The sequence below is a fragment of the Medicago truncatula genome, chromosome 2 (genome assembly GCF_003473485.1).
Source record: "Medicago truncatula cultivar Jemalong A17 chromosome 2, MtrunA17r5.0-ANR, whole genome shotgun sequence".
Lineage (NCBI taxonomy): Eukaryota > Viridiplantae > Streptophyta > Magnoliopsida > Fabales > Fabaceae > Medicago > Medicago truncatula.
Window position 1 is genome coordinate 47684252 of NC_053043.1, and position 14517 is coordinate 47698768.

At 33.1% G+C, this 14517-nt stretch overlaps 1 protein-coding gene and 1 pseudogene across 1 annotated transcript; both read left to right on the forward strand.

The window, feature by feature from the left end:
* Nucleotides 1-1799: 1799 nt before the first annotated feature.
* LOC11420133 (scarecrow-like protein 14) lies at nt 1800-6984 on the forward strand (annotated as a pseudogene).
* A 4491-nt stretch (nt 6985-11475) lies between these two features.
* On the forward strand, nt 11476-13574 carry LOC11408919 (scarecrow-like protein 33). The gene has a single exon (XM_003597323.4). The coding sequence runs from the start codon at nt 11555-11557 to the stop codon at nt 13484-13486; it is 1932 nt and encodes a 643-aa protein (XP_003597371.3). The 5' UTR covers nt 11476-11554; the 3' UTR covers nt 13487-13574.
* The last annotated feature ends 943 nt before the right edge of the window (nt 13575-14517 follow it).

Genomic DNA, 14517 nt, shown 5'->3' on the forward strand with positions numbered 1-14517 from the left:
TATCAACCATATTAATGATCCATGGATTTTTTCCCAAAGGATTTTATGAACAAAACTCATGTTAGCACATTTATCATGGATAAGATGAAAATCGTCTTTTCAGCAACAAAGCCTTGTGTTCGTTCAAAATAACAATAAACATAATACGGATCATACACCATAAAACGGATTAAATAGTTTTTAATCATACAAATCACATGTTTTTAAGTTTAATCGATATAAAATTTTAATGGTAATTTTAATCCTTCACAAAATTAGAGCTTTCATTGTTGCAAAATAATTGATGTCCAAGTGCAGCAGTAAAATGTTTAAAAATCGGACAAAACATCTCATATTTAGCCTCTTGTAAAAAAAACTCATATTTAGCCTTCTTTTTTTCTTTTTTTTTTTAAAAAAAAAAAAGAAGTAGAATGAAAAAAAATAAAATTAACTCAATAAAATATTCTTGAAATTTTTTTATGTGGGACACCCTATAAATTCTATAGGCTCTTCAAATAGGTTTTAATGTGGGACACCCCCTATAAAAATTTTGAGTTGAATTTTATATTCAACTTTAATTCTAGACCATTCATTTTATAAAAAATTTAATAAACAATGACATGGAATTTTCTTATAAGCTTATTTTTTATTGATATATGAAGGTTTTTGATTTCTCCGGTGGGCCAATTCACCGGTTCCCGGTCCAACCAATCAATTCGGTTTGGTTTTTAAAACTATGTTTTAAAATGGTGTTTCCATACGGGCAGGCACACAACTTACCATGCTCAAGTATCTTTGAGACGATGCCTATTAGTCCGGTCAGGAACATATAACATTTTGAAAAAGTTAAGTCGCATTCTTTACGGTGGTTTCAAGCTAAGAAAATCCGTTTTGTTTTTGGGACTCATATGTGGTGGTCGAGCCCGCTTGTTTGTTTGGGTATCGGCTGATTTGTATATGTATTTCGGTGCTGCCTTTGTATATTTTTCATGGTCTCTTTGATACACCTTGTGCTGAAGAGATTACGTGACCGTGTTATATCATTTTTGCTTGTTCAAAAAAACATTTTAATTTCCTCAAAAATATACATTTTAATAAAAGCAACCAAATACATATATTAATACTATCATCATTTATTAAATAATAATTTGCAATAATGTGCATGATAAAACCATTAAAAAACAAAAAGTTAGGAAATTCAAAAAAAACTTTCTTTCCTTAAAAAAGTTGCTTAAGAGATAACTTAACAACTTATTAGGAAATTTAAAACAATAACTTTGTAATAACTTTTATGTAAAAGATAAGATATGTAAGATCATCTTTTTTTCACAAAAAAGCCAAAAAATCAGGGAATTGATAACAATTTTTTTGCACCAAAAATTTATATGAGAGACTTAATAACTTTTATATATAATAAATATAAGAAGACAAAAAATTAGAAAACTTTCAACTAATTTTTTAGCTTCCATAAACTTGTTTAAGAGACTTGAGCATTTTACAATTATTTTTTCTCCAAAAATTTACTTAAAAAGGTTAAGAACTTTTACATATAATAAGATGCGAAATATACCAAATTATCCCCGGCAAAAAAGAATGAGGAAGTATATGGTTATGATTGATCTCGTCTCGTCTATAAAGGTTAGTCACATTATTTGCTTTGTCCATTTGCAGCGTTGACTTGGTCTTGAACCACTTAAATATAATTGGACACGGTTGATACATAATAGTAATACACCAAATATGATCAGCCACTTATATCAATCAACCAACCATATTCAACCTCGTACACAAATAAAAAATATTATGTTAACTCAAATCTCATGGAAGAAGACTTTGAAAAGGAGTACACTATGTTCCAAGATTCTTTTACTCTTCAACTTACTGAAAAATCATTTCATGATGTTATTGTTCACACTCCTCTTCCTCCTCCTCCTCCTATTGCTACTTTGTGCATAGCCCTAACTTCAGTGATTATAGTTTCAGCAGTGGTAGGACTAGCTACTTTGAACTTGATCCAATTATCCCTTACTCTAAATGCTTATTAGGTCATGCTATCATTAACCCTAATTTTTCCCTCTAATAACCTGTCATTAATTGCTAATCCCACATAATCCAAATATTTTTCCCTCCTATTCCATTGCCTATTTGAATTTGAATTTTGTTGTTGTTTGTTTTACCTTCATCTGCATGCGCTACTGATTTAATGCAATGATGCCATCAAGTTAAACCTTTGGTATAACCCATGCAAATATGAGTGGTTATCTGATTTAATATGTCGGTTTCCAATGCAAGGCTCTCTACATCCAGAGTTAAATATATACGTTTCCATACATGCTGCACTTTTACAAAGACATTCCAATTTTTTAAGGTGGTCTTTCCAATTCTACTAAACTCTTTGACCTTTTCAATTCTACAACTCACAAAAATTTCTCCTCTCATGTGTTGCGGCCCAGCAGAAGCATTCTCAGTGGAATTATTTTTATCTCATGCATCAATTTACCCTTTTATCAATTGAGTTCCTGTTCCTGTGATCAAAATGCTTCCAAACAAAACAACCATTCCTCCAACAATCGATAATGATTCCTTTAATTTTTCACAGTAGACAATGTTTCCTTTCCTTTCCTTTTAATTTTTTTTTTTGTAGAATTATTTTTCTTCTTTTCCGTCAAGCTTGTTGTCTTGGCTCCATCATGGCTGACTCTGTTTTTTCAGGAAAGCTGTTTTTCCCTCTTCCTCTTTGCAATAATATGCTACGCTTCGTTGGGGTGTATGTTTATTTGTTGTACTACTGTGTCAAGTTTTTTCTAAAAACAATTGCTTTTGATTTTTCTCATGAGTGTCGTGGGGTTTGCAGTTAGCATATCTTTTTTCTTTTCTTTTTCTGGCTTTTGGTTATCTTTTGTAGGTGCAAAAGAGAAGAAGGCATAACCCTACCCCACATTATGTTGCATGAAATTGAGAAGTGACAGTGCTATTGTATTATAACCATCAAGGGCTGTTTTGGTTGTGTGGGATTATAAGGGGATGCATTGTTCTCAATATACATAGGTGTATTGATATTTACCTTTGTATGGTTGAAGTGTATTGTGCCTTGATTTGTGGCAAATGTTTTCATCTTGGTGTAATTTGTCCATGATTTCACATTGATTTGTAAATGGGTCATCAGTGGTTGTTTGATACATTGAAGATAAAGTGATATGACGTTTATGAATTTTTTTTTTACATAGTTTATGATACATTTATGCTTACTTTATGAATTTGTTCTAAATATGAAAACTAATGATAATTGAAAGGGTATATTTAAAAATTTGGTTAAAGCTAGACAGTAATTTTATACATTTTGTTTATGCATCTCTTATAAGGTTCAATGGAAGATGCAAATATTGCCTAACCAACACAGTATCATATTCAATTTTTTAAATATCAACATCATCATAATTTGATTTTGTGTGTGTTTGGAGGAATTGATTTTGATCGAATTGAGTTTGAGAGAATTGATTTTGGTTAAAAGTGAGTTTGATGTAAATTAATTTATGTTTGGATACACATGTACAAAAATGATTCTTATGAATTATAGTTGTTTGGATATTTTAGATTGAAATTGTTTTTGGATGTCTAATTACCAAAATGGGTTTTAATTGTATAAATAAATTTTAACTAATAGTCAATAGTAAAACAAAAAAAAAATCTAAATAATCAACCAAAAACAGCCTAAGCCAACCCAATAATATTAATAAAAAAAACGTTAATAAAAAAAACCATCAATTAAAATCATCTCCATGTTACTGATATCGTGTGCCCCCCTCTTGTCATTTCGAGAAGCTTCAATTCCATTTTTACCATTTATACCCATCTCTCAGTACTCTTCTACCACTTCTCCTTCTCTCATATATAGCATTCTTATCTTATTTTACCATTTTTTTCAAACTTAAAAGGAAAAAAATAAAAAACAAAATTATATGGTTTCACAAAGGAAGGGACAACATGCATCTGGTTTAAGTTGTAGATCTGGGTTTCACAAAGTTGCTGTCAATTCTTTTTATGAAATACCATCGAAAAGCAACCTATTTCTATCCCCTCTTCTCCATGTTTGTTCCTTTTCTTTTCTGAACCACAAAACGTGGAGTCAATTCTTTTATCATCTCTAACATGTAAATGTCACTGTAGTAAGCAAAAAACAAAATTTGCACCAAGAAGAAGAGAGTGAATGTGATCTCATACAAGCCATAGCAAGCCAACAAAGTTTGTAGTTTTTTTTTTTTTTTTGCCGTTTGAAGCCCAGTGTTACGAAGGGGTAAAATAGATACTCCCTCCGGTCTTGAATGTAAGAAACAAAAAAAAAATCACACATATTAAGAAAGTGGATTGAGTCATTGTAAAAAATACCATTTTTCCTGTTATGTCCTTGTCTTGGAAACATGACTTTTGAACTCCACCAATGAAAAATCTTTGGAATGCGTTAAACATGGGAATGTGAAACAAATTGGATAAAGTAAATGAGGTTAAAATTGGAATAGTAACATTTAATAGGATGACTTTTGTATACTTTTGCTTACATTTGAGACCAACAATTTTTTTATTTTGTTTCTTACATTCGAGACCGGAGGGAGTATGTTGTTGGTGACGTGCGATGCTAAAACGAGAATTGATTCTCTGATAATTGTAAAGCTAGGAATTCTAGCTTTTGCCAGACGCGCGGTTTTGGGCAAGACGTGCAATTGCGGCGAAAGCGGACTTGGGATCCAAACACCTCTGATTCGTGTTTGACAGAGTAGAAACGTGCTTTTCGTGTTGCCACCGCATAACCAAACAAGCACTTTAATTGATGTACTTGCATATTTTTAAAAATAAATTAAACTCAATTTACGCAGTTATATTACTATTTTATATTTTAAAGTTTGTGCTTGAGTAAGGCAAACAACACATTCTTTAACCACTATTTTTATATTATGTTTTTACTTTTTTATTTTATTTTTTTATTAATGTGATTAACCACTTATCTAATGTTTATCTAATCGATCTCGTAGTAGTGTTGGAGAAAAAATATTTATACCGCGATTATCTCTATCACCTTCAGACATGAATTCCTTTCAAGTTTTAAAGACGACAGTTTCCTTTAGCGGTCTCATTTGTCATGACTATTAACAAGAGTCAGGGGCAATCATTGCGACATGTGGAGTTGTTCCTCCCAACGTTTGTATTTTCACATTAACAGCTATACGTTGTTGTATCTAGAGTTACATCTAGAGAAGGATTGAAAATATTGATAAATAACAAAGATGGAGAAGATATTGATGTGACATCTAACATCGTGTGCGAATAAGTATTTCGAAATGTACAATACTCTTTAATATATGCTACACTGTCTTTAAACTCTTTTCATCTTTTAGTTGTAACATTATCATTCCTTAATAGAATATTATGCTATGTTTGTTTCTTTAGTGACTCTAAGTGGCTCATAAGACCCGTGTTGTTGCACGGGTCAAAGATCTAGTAGACTCATACAACTACAATTACAACCCTTTTCTACTCCCAAATACTCCTCCATTTTCTCCTAATAACTTTGTTTCTCAATCTAATTCAACCCTTTTCCCTTCCTTCAATAATGCTCTTTCTCATGACGCAATTCAGACAGAGAACTTTGAAGAAGAGCATTTTCTCAATGTGTCACAAAATGGATCAGAACAATTGCATGTAGGTGATACCAGTGAGTTATCAGAATTATTTGATAAAGTACTAGTTCTTGGTACTAAATTCACAAAAGGGCTACTTCGAAACACAAGCTTTCAGCAGAATGAAGAATTATCAAACAGATTCTATGGTTCTAGGAGACAAAGAAGTTATGAGGAAGTTGTGGATTTGAGGACACTATTGATGCTGTGAGCACAATCCATTTCTTGTAATGATATTTCAAATGCAAATCAATTATTAAACCAGATTAAGAAACATTCTTCTCCAACCGGTGATGGAACTCAAAGATTGGCACATTTCTTTGAAAATGCACTTGAAGCACGTTTAGCAGGATGGTTCACATATTTATAGAGCTCTATCTTCCAAGAAGAAATCTGCTACAGATATGATAAGAGCCTACCAGGTTTATTCATCAGCATGCCCTTTTGAAAAACTTGCAATTATTTTCTCAAACGATGCAGTTTTGTATGTAGCCAAAGAAACAGAAAGTCTTCACATTATAGATTTTGGTGTTGGTTATGGTTTCAAGTGGCCTGCTTTTATACACCGTCTATCGAAAAGATCCGGTGGGCCACCCAAATTGAGGATCACAGGGATAGATCTTCCAAATTCATTGGAGAGAGTGAAAGAAACTGGTCTTAGGCTTGCAAGTTATTGCAAACGTTTCAATGTTCCTTTTGAGTACAATGGTATTGCAAAAAATTGGGAAAGTATCAAAGTTGAAGATTTTAAGATAAGGAAAAACGAGTTTGTTGCTGTGAATTGTTTGTTTAAGTTTGAGAATCTACTGGATGAGACAGTAGTTTCGGAGAATCCGAAGGGTGATGTTTTGGATTTGATTAGAAAGACAAATCCGAATATATTTATTCATAGCATTGTTAATGGTGGTTACGATGAACCTTTTTTTGTGACAAGGTTTAAGGAAGCTGTTTTTCATTATTCAGCATTGTTTGATACGCTTGATCACAACAATGTTGAACGTGAGGATCCTATTAGGTTGATGTTTGAGGAAGTGTTTTGGGGGAAGGATATAATGAATGTTATAGCTTGTGAAGGTTGTGATAGGGTTGAGAGGCCAGAGACATACAGGCATTGGCATTCTAGGCACATAGTAAATGGGTTTAGGTCTTTTGAAATTGAATAAGCAGATTATAGATAAATTGAAGGGTAGGTTGAGAAATGATGCATATAATAGTGATTTTTTATTTGAGGTGAATGAAAATTGGATGCTACAAGGTTGGAAGGGTAGAATTCTATTTGGTTCTTCATGTTGGGTTCCAGCATAGACCTTCACAACATGTTGGGAGTAAATTAACATTTTCGTTCTTGAAAATTGTTATGAAACTAGCTATTAAAATTAATGAAAGACTTATATATTGCTTTGAATAATCCCAGGATGCATTAGGACAAACTAAAACCTTTAAAATTATGGTGCTAGTTCAAGAAAAAGACTATTTTCATCGATATTTTTTAATTTAAGTTGTCTAGACTGTTTGGTTCCACTTCTTTTCACCACAATCGCGCGTCCATAAGACCTTTTGATGTGAAAATGAGAAGTTAATATTTGTTGCTTCCCGCGGTTTCAAACATAGGCCTTTTTTTAATTTGAGTACGAAAATGTCTCAGCGGTATTGATTTGAAGGGCAAAATGGTGGATTTAATCTCATGTTTGTGTTTCTTCCAAATTAAAAAATGCTTGGATTGTTTAGTTGTTGTTCTTTGGTTTTGGAAAGCAGCATGGAGCATGATCCACAAATTTTGATGATTTTTTTTTTTGACAAATAATTCATTCTTAGACTTGAGCCTTAAGTCAGACTCCTCTATATTTCTTTTTGACAATCATACATAATAAATTTGAGTATACATTAACACTGACTCCAAGTAATTAAGTTAATTACTTTACACCTCTCATCTATGCATGATATTATACACCAAGCAAGATCAACTACTCCATAGCTCTTATGTATACGAGGCCTTTATATATTTTGGTAACGTAGTCTAGGACTATCCTAAGAGTGAGTGAGGTTTAAAGTAAACTTTGAGTGACTTATTTTTTTTGTTTAAATTAAAAATTTAAGCTGGATCTTATTAATATGAAATGCCTAATCATTAATAGTAATACTACTAACTAATATTTTTTAAGGAACTTGTCAAAAAAAAATTTAGGAAAAATTCTCTTTGGGCACTCATATAATTGATTTGCACCTTGATAGAGAAAGTAATACGATAAAAAGAGCGATTTAAAGAGAAGATACGAAGTTGAATGAGTATTAGAGTGTCTTTGGATGAGGTAATTGATAAATTTTAAAGAATTTAGAATTCTTGACAATTTAAATGATTCATTTAAATTACTTTCATTTCTCAATTATTTTGTTTGGATGAAGTAATAAAAAAATTCATTGTTATAATTTTTGGGCAACTTTTATAAATTTTAATTTTTTGGGCCAAATTTGAAAATTGAAATTAGGGGTCTATTTGTAAATTACAAAAATTTCGAGGGGTTAAATTGTAATTGTTGAAAAGTTTGGGGTCAAATTATAATTTTTGAAAAAATTGAGGGGTCAGTTTGCAATTTTTTGGTAGTTTATTGGGGTCAAAATGAAAATTTGAGGACCAAAATGTAAAATTTGAAAAATTATAACAATGAAATTTTTTGAAATTCTTAACTTTAAGGTGTCATTTGAAATTCTTTAAATTTAACTTCAACAAAATACTTCATAAATTTCCATCATTTTAAAAATTCTTCAAATTATTATCCAAACAATAAATTTCACTTCAAAGTATTTGAATTCCCTCAAAACATTTCACCATCCAAACACACTCTTAGAGTGTTAAGGATGATCTTTTTAGTACCTAAAGGCTAAAACCACAATAGTTTATTGGCCCAGGCCTTTAGTCGCCATAGACACTTGTACTTATGGAAAATGAAATGTTCAATTTGAGCCCAACATGTGTGCCATAATGTGCATGAAAGATGTTATTAATGCTTCGCGATAATGTTTTATGTGTGTTCAATGTGGTGACACATCAAGCATGAACAATTGTTTTTAAGACTCAATGATTTTCACTCACCATGATATTTACAATTGTTTCTCAACCTAAGAAACTCATCAAAGCACTCAACCCGTAGCATATAAGTAGCCTAAAAGTTCTCTCCTTTGGTTACATGAGATTCTCCAACAAATGGGTAAAAAGCTTGTTGAAATTTGGCTCAAAATTGGTATTGAAGAATCTGTGAAATCGGGGCACGTGACTTGATCATCATGGCACGATTTCGTGTTGTACAACTTGGGTGAGCCACTGGAAATATCGTGGTACGGGAGCATGGAATCGTGGCACGATTTCTCGGGATTTGAGTTGTATATAAAGGTTCATTCTCTACTTTTTTGAGAGAGTTTCAAGAGAGAAACTTGGTAAATCAGATGATGTAACTTTAGGGTTGAGTGTCTTTGGTGAGAGCTTCTCTTGGGTTGGAAAACAGTTGTAAACACCTTGGGTAGTGAGATTTTACTAGGAGGAGAATCAAAAAGTTTTCTTTAATGTTTTCTCTTAGGATCCATTCTGAGTGAGTGACTTGAAAAATAGGTAGAAATTAAAGTTTGTTCTTTGTGTGCTTTTAAACTAATTTATTATAGAGAAGTGTTATTTGAACAACCATTTAGTTGACAACTTATGGAACAACCATAATTTACCAAAAAAAAAGTAAGTATTTGCACGAAAACCAAATCAATAGAAATAAAGTAAAAAATAATGTGAGTGTGAGAGAGAAAGTTGTAACAAAATGGATATTTAAATGTCATTTCTCTTTCTTATAAGCTTTTTGTATCACTCTTATCATAATGCATCAAAGTACATCTTTACAACCACATGCAATGTTTTCGATTCAAAACCTGAATGAATGTATCCAACTTATCAGTACATTTGTCAATCGACTTTAAGGGTCCTTTTGATTCAGAATTTTTGAAGAGGAGGGGAATGGGGGAAGTATTTTAATCCTTTTGTGTTTGCTACAATTTTTAGGAGAGAAGTGGAGGGAAGAGGAAAAGAGGGGGCAAAATCCTTTTTGTATCTGTGTTATGTGCCTTGTTTTCTATCGTTTTGTGGTTTCACTTTTTCTTTTTTTAAGTATTCGTGACATAAGAAATATTTTAGCTTCAAAAATTTATTTAAGAAACCTAAGAACTTTTACATACAATAAGGTGCTAAATTTAAGTTCTCATCAACAGGTATGACGAGCATAATCACAATGCTACAATATACTAAATTATCCCCAGCAAAAGCTTTTGCATTATATCCACTTCAACAAAAAAGAAGGCTTAATGATGTGTTTCGTCCTTGCAATTAAGAGTCATTTAAAAATTGGTCCTGTAATCGTTAATCCTGGAAAATTACCCTTGCATTGTTTAATCATTTAAAATTTCATCCTTTAACCAACTTAATCACTGTCACGTCATCAAATTAGCAAAATTGCATGGGAATGGACAAAAATACCGTCATCATCCATTCATGAAATGATATTTTTACCCCTGTCTTCATCTTCTTCTCACTCCCTTTTCTTCTTACCGTATCTGCAAACAACAATCACCAACACCATCCTTATTCGTTTTCTCTTCATGTTTCTTACTGGATCTGCAAACAACACCACCGTCACAGTCTACAAAACCACCGCAATCACCACCGACCCACTCTAAACCCCATACTCATTCAAACTATCCCTCACCAAACCCTCTGCGGCGGCGCAATTCTCCACGTCACCAATCTCCACCAAGCCAAAATGGCCAAACAAGTCGGCACATGTGCCTTTACCGTCTCCGATCAACAACGTATGACCGATCCTTCCCTCATCAAATCCATCAAACACTCTGTTTCAATTCCCGCCATCTTCCCTGTCAGGATCGGTCATGTCGTCGAAGCTTAAATCTTTGAAGCCACCGACGTTGATTACATCGACGAAAACGAAGGTGTTGAACAGTAACGATGCCGAGTTTTGTTGTTGAACTGGTTTTTTATGTACGAGTGATGATTTGTGTTTGTTGTTGTTGTTGGGGTTTGGATATATAAGGTTTATTGAAAAATTGGAACACAGACCTTTAATTTCCATTTGTTGTAGCCGCACTCCATCTAATTCTGACCCCAATTTCAAAACTTTTTTGGTTGAGGGAAAGAAATCGAAAATGAGTTATGTTGGATGTGGAGAGTTCGATTTGAGTATGTGTTGGGGATTTCGAATTTGTGATGTTGATAGTGGTGGATTCGGATTCAAAAAAAGTTGGTGTTTACGTGTTTGATTGTTCTTGCTGGAATTTTTTTTGGTTGGATTCATGGTTTGTTTCTGGAAAATTGAAGAAGATGAACAATGCTTCAAAGAAAGAAGGAAGACGAGGGTATTTTTGTCAATTTCCATGCCATTTTGCTAATTTGATGACTTGGCAGTGATTAAGTTGGTCAAAGGATGAAATTTTAAATGATTAAACAATGTAAGTGTAAATTGCCAGAATTAGCGATTACAGGGACTAATTTTTAAATGACGCCTAATTGTAAGGACGAAACACATTATTAAGCTCAAAAAAGAATGAAGAAGTATATGGTAAGGATTGATCTTGTACACCAAAATGAATCTTTGCCACACATGACACAACAAAGGTTAGTCCACTTTTACTCAGAGGCCCCCCACACGCCCACACTATTTGCTTTGTCCATTTGCAGTGTTGACTTGGTCTTGACCACTCAAATAATTGGACACGGTTGATACAGTACAATACACCAAATATGAATGAATTCAGCCACTTATATTAACCAACCTCGTACACAAATCAAAAATATTATTCTCTCTCAAATCAAATCCACACTAATTCGATATAACCCAGAATTTTTGTTGTTATAGATGGACAAAGGAGTTGTTGATCCACTCCATGAACAAAGTAAGAGTGAATTCACTTCCACTGTTCTTGGTTTTATAAACAAATTTCTCATGGAAGATGATGACTCAGAGGAAGACTACAATATGTTCCAACATCATGAACATGAAGGGTCTTCCACTGTTCTTGGTTCTATAAACCAATTTCTCATGGAAGAAGACTTTGAAAAAGAGTACACTCAGTTCCAAGATTCTTTTGCTCTTCAACTTACTGAAAAATCATTTCATGATGTTATTGCTCACACTCCTCTTCCTCCTCCTCCTCCTCCTACTGCTGTTACTGCTATTACTACTACTCTTCCTTCTTCCATCCAGCATGAGTATCAACAAAACTACAACTTTGTGGATAGCCCTAACTTCAGTGATTATAGTTTAAGCAGTGATAGCACTAGCTCCTTTGAACTTGATCCAATTATAGACTCATACAACTACAATTACAACCCTTTTCTACTCCCAAATACTCCTCCATTTTCTCCTAATAACTTTGTTTCTCAATCTAATTCAACCATTTTCCCTTCTTTCAATAATGCTCTTTCTCATGAGGTACTTCAGACAGAAAACTTTGAAGAAGAGCATTTTCTCAATGTGTCACAAAATGGATCAGAACAAGTGTATGTAGATGATAGCGGTGAGTTATCAGAATTATTTGATAAAGTACTAGTTCTTGGTACTAAATTCACAAAAGGGCCACTTCAAAACACAAGCTTCCAGCAGAATGAAGAATTATCAAACAGATTCTATGGTTCTAGGAGACAAAGAAGTTATGAGGAAGTTGTGGATTTGAGGACACTATTGATGCTATGTGCACAATCCATTTCTTGTAATGATATTTCAAATGCTAACCAATTATTAAACCAGATTAAGAAACATTCTTCTCCAACAGGTGATGGTACTCAAAGATTGGCACATTTCTTTGGAAATGCACTCGAAGCACGTTTAGCAGGAACTGGTTCACATGTCTATAGAGCTCTATCTTCCAAGAAAAAATCTGCTGCAGATATGGTCAAAGCTTACCAAGTTTATTCATCAGCATGCCCTTTTGAAAAGCTTGCAATTATGTTCTCAAACGATGCAATTTTGAATGTAGCCAAAGAAACAGAAAGTCTTCACATTATAGATTTTGGTGTTGGTTATGGTTTCAAGTGGCTTGGTTTTATATATCGTTTATCGAAAAGATCTGGTGGGCCACCCAAATTGAGGATCACAGGGATAGATCTTCCAAATTCATTGGAGAGAGTGAATGAAACAGGTCTTAGGCTTTCAAGTTATTGCAAACGTTTCAATGTTCCTTTTGAGTACAATGGTATTGCAAAAAATTGGGAAAGTATCAAAGTTCAGGATTTTAAGATAAGGAAAAATGAGTTTGTTGCAGTGACTTGTGTGTTTAAGTTTGAGAATCTACCTGATGAGACAGTTGTTTCGGAGAATCCGAGGGGTGCTGTTTTGGATTTGATTAAGAAGGCAAATCCGAATATATTTATTCATAGCATTGTTAATGGTGGTTATGATGCACCTTTTTTTGTGACAAGGTTTAAGGAAGCTGTTTTTTATTATTCAGCATTGTTTGATATGCTTGATAACAACAATGTTGAACGTGAGGATCCTGTTAGGTTGATGTTTGAGGGAGACGTTTGGGGGAAAGATATAATGAATGTTATAGCTTGTGAAGGTTGTGATAGGGTTGAGAGGCCAGAGACATATATGCATTGGCATTCTAGGCACATGGGAAATGGGTTTAGGTCTTTGAAATTGGATAAGCAGATTATAAATAAATTGAAGTGTAAGTTGAGAGATGATGCATATAATAGTGATTTTCTGTTTGAGGTGAAGGAAAATTGGATGCTACAAGGTTGGAAGGGTAGAATTCTATTTGGTTCTTCTTGTTGGATTCCAACATAGACCTTCACAACTAGGTGGGAGTAAATTAACATTTCTGTGCTTGTAATTGTATGAATCAAACAATTCAGTTTTTCAAATTTGCAAAATAGTAATTTAGTCTCTCCACTATAATATTTATATAGAAACTAGCTATTAAAATTAATGAAAGACTTATATATTGCTTTGAACAATCTCAGGATGCATTAAGACAAACTAAAACCTTTAAAATTATGGTGCTAGTTCAAGAAAAAGACTAATTTCAACGATATTTTTTAAATTAAGAGACTAATTGTTTAGAGTGTTTGGTTCCACTTCTTTTCACCGCAGTCGCGCGTCCTCAAGACCTTTTGACGTGAAAATAAGAAGCTAACATTTGTTGCTTCAGAAAAACACGCGTCTATCAGGCTTCCCAGAACAGTTCCAAACAAAGGCCTCATTTGGTAAACTTGTGTACCAAAATGTTTCAGAGGTATATTGATTTGAAGGGAAAAAAAGGTGAATTTACTCTCATGTTTGTGTTTCTTCCAAATGAAAAAAAAATGCTTGGGTTGTTTAGTTGATCTTTGATGTTGGAAAGCAGCATGGAGTATGATCTACAAATTTTGATGATTTTTTTGGACAAATAATTCATTCTTAGAGTTGAGCCTTAAGTCAGACTCCTCTATATTTCTTTTTGACAGTAAATAGCTCTATGCACAGCTGATCTATGCAGATATTGTACATCAAGCAAGATAAATTACTCCATAGCTCTTATGTATAGGGAGCCTTTATATATTATGATAAAGCAGACTAGGACTATCCTAAGAGTGAGTGAGGTTTAAAGTAAACTTTGACTGACTTATTTTTTGTTTAAATGAAAATTTTAAGTTGGATCTTATTAATATGAAATGCCTAACCATTAATACTAAGTAATAGTTTTTAAGGAATGTGTTAGGAAAAATGATCTTTGGTGATAGAACAAAGTGCAAGTTTGTGTGTAAAACTAGTTTATGGAATTAGGGTTCTTAGAGAAATTGAGAGGGATTGAGATTGAAAAACTAACTTGATTATTG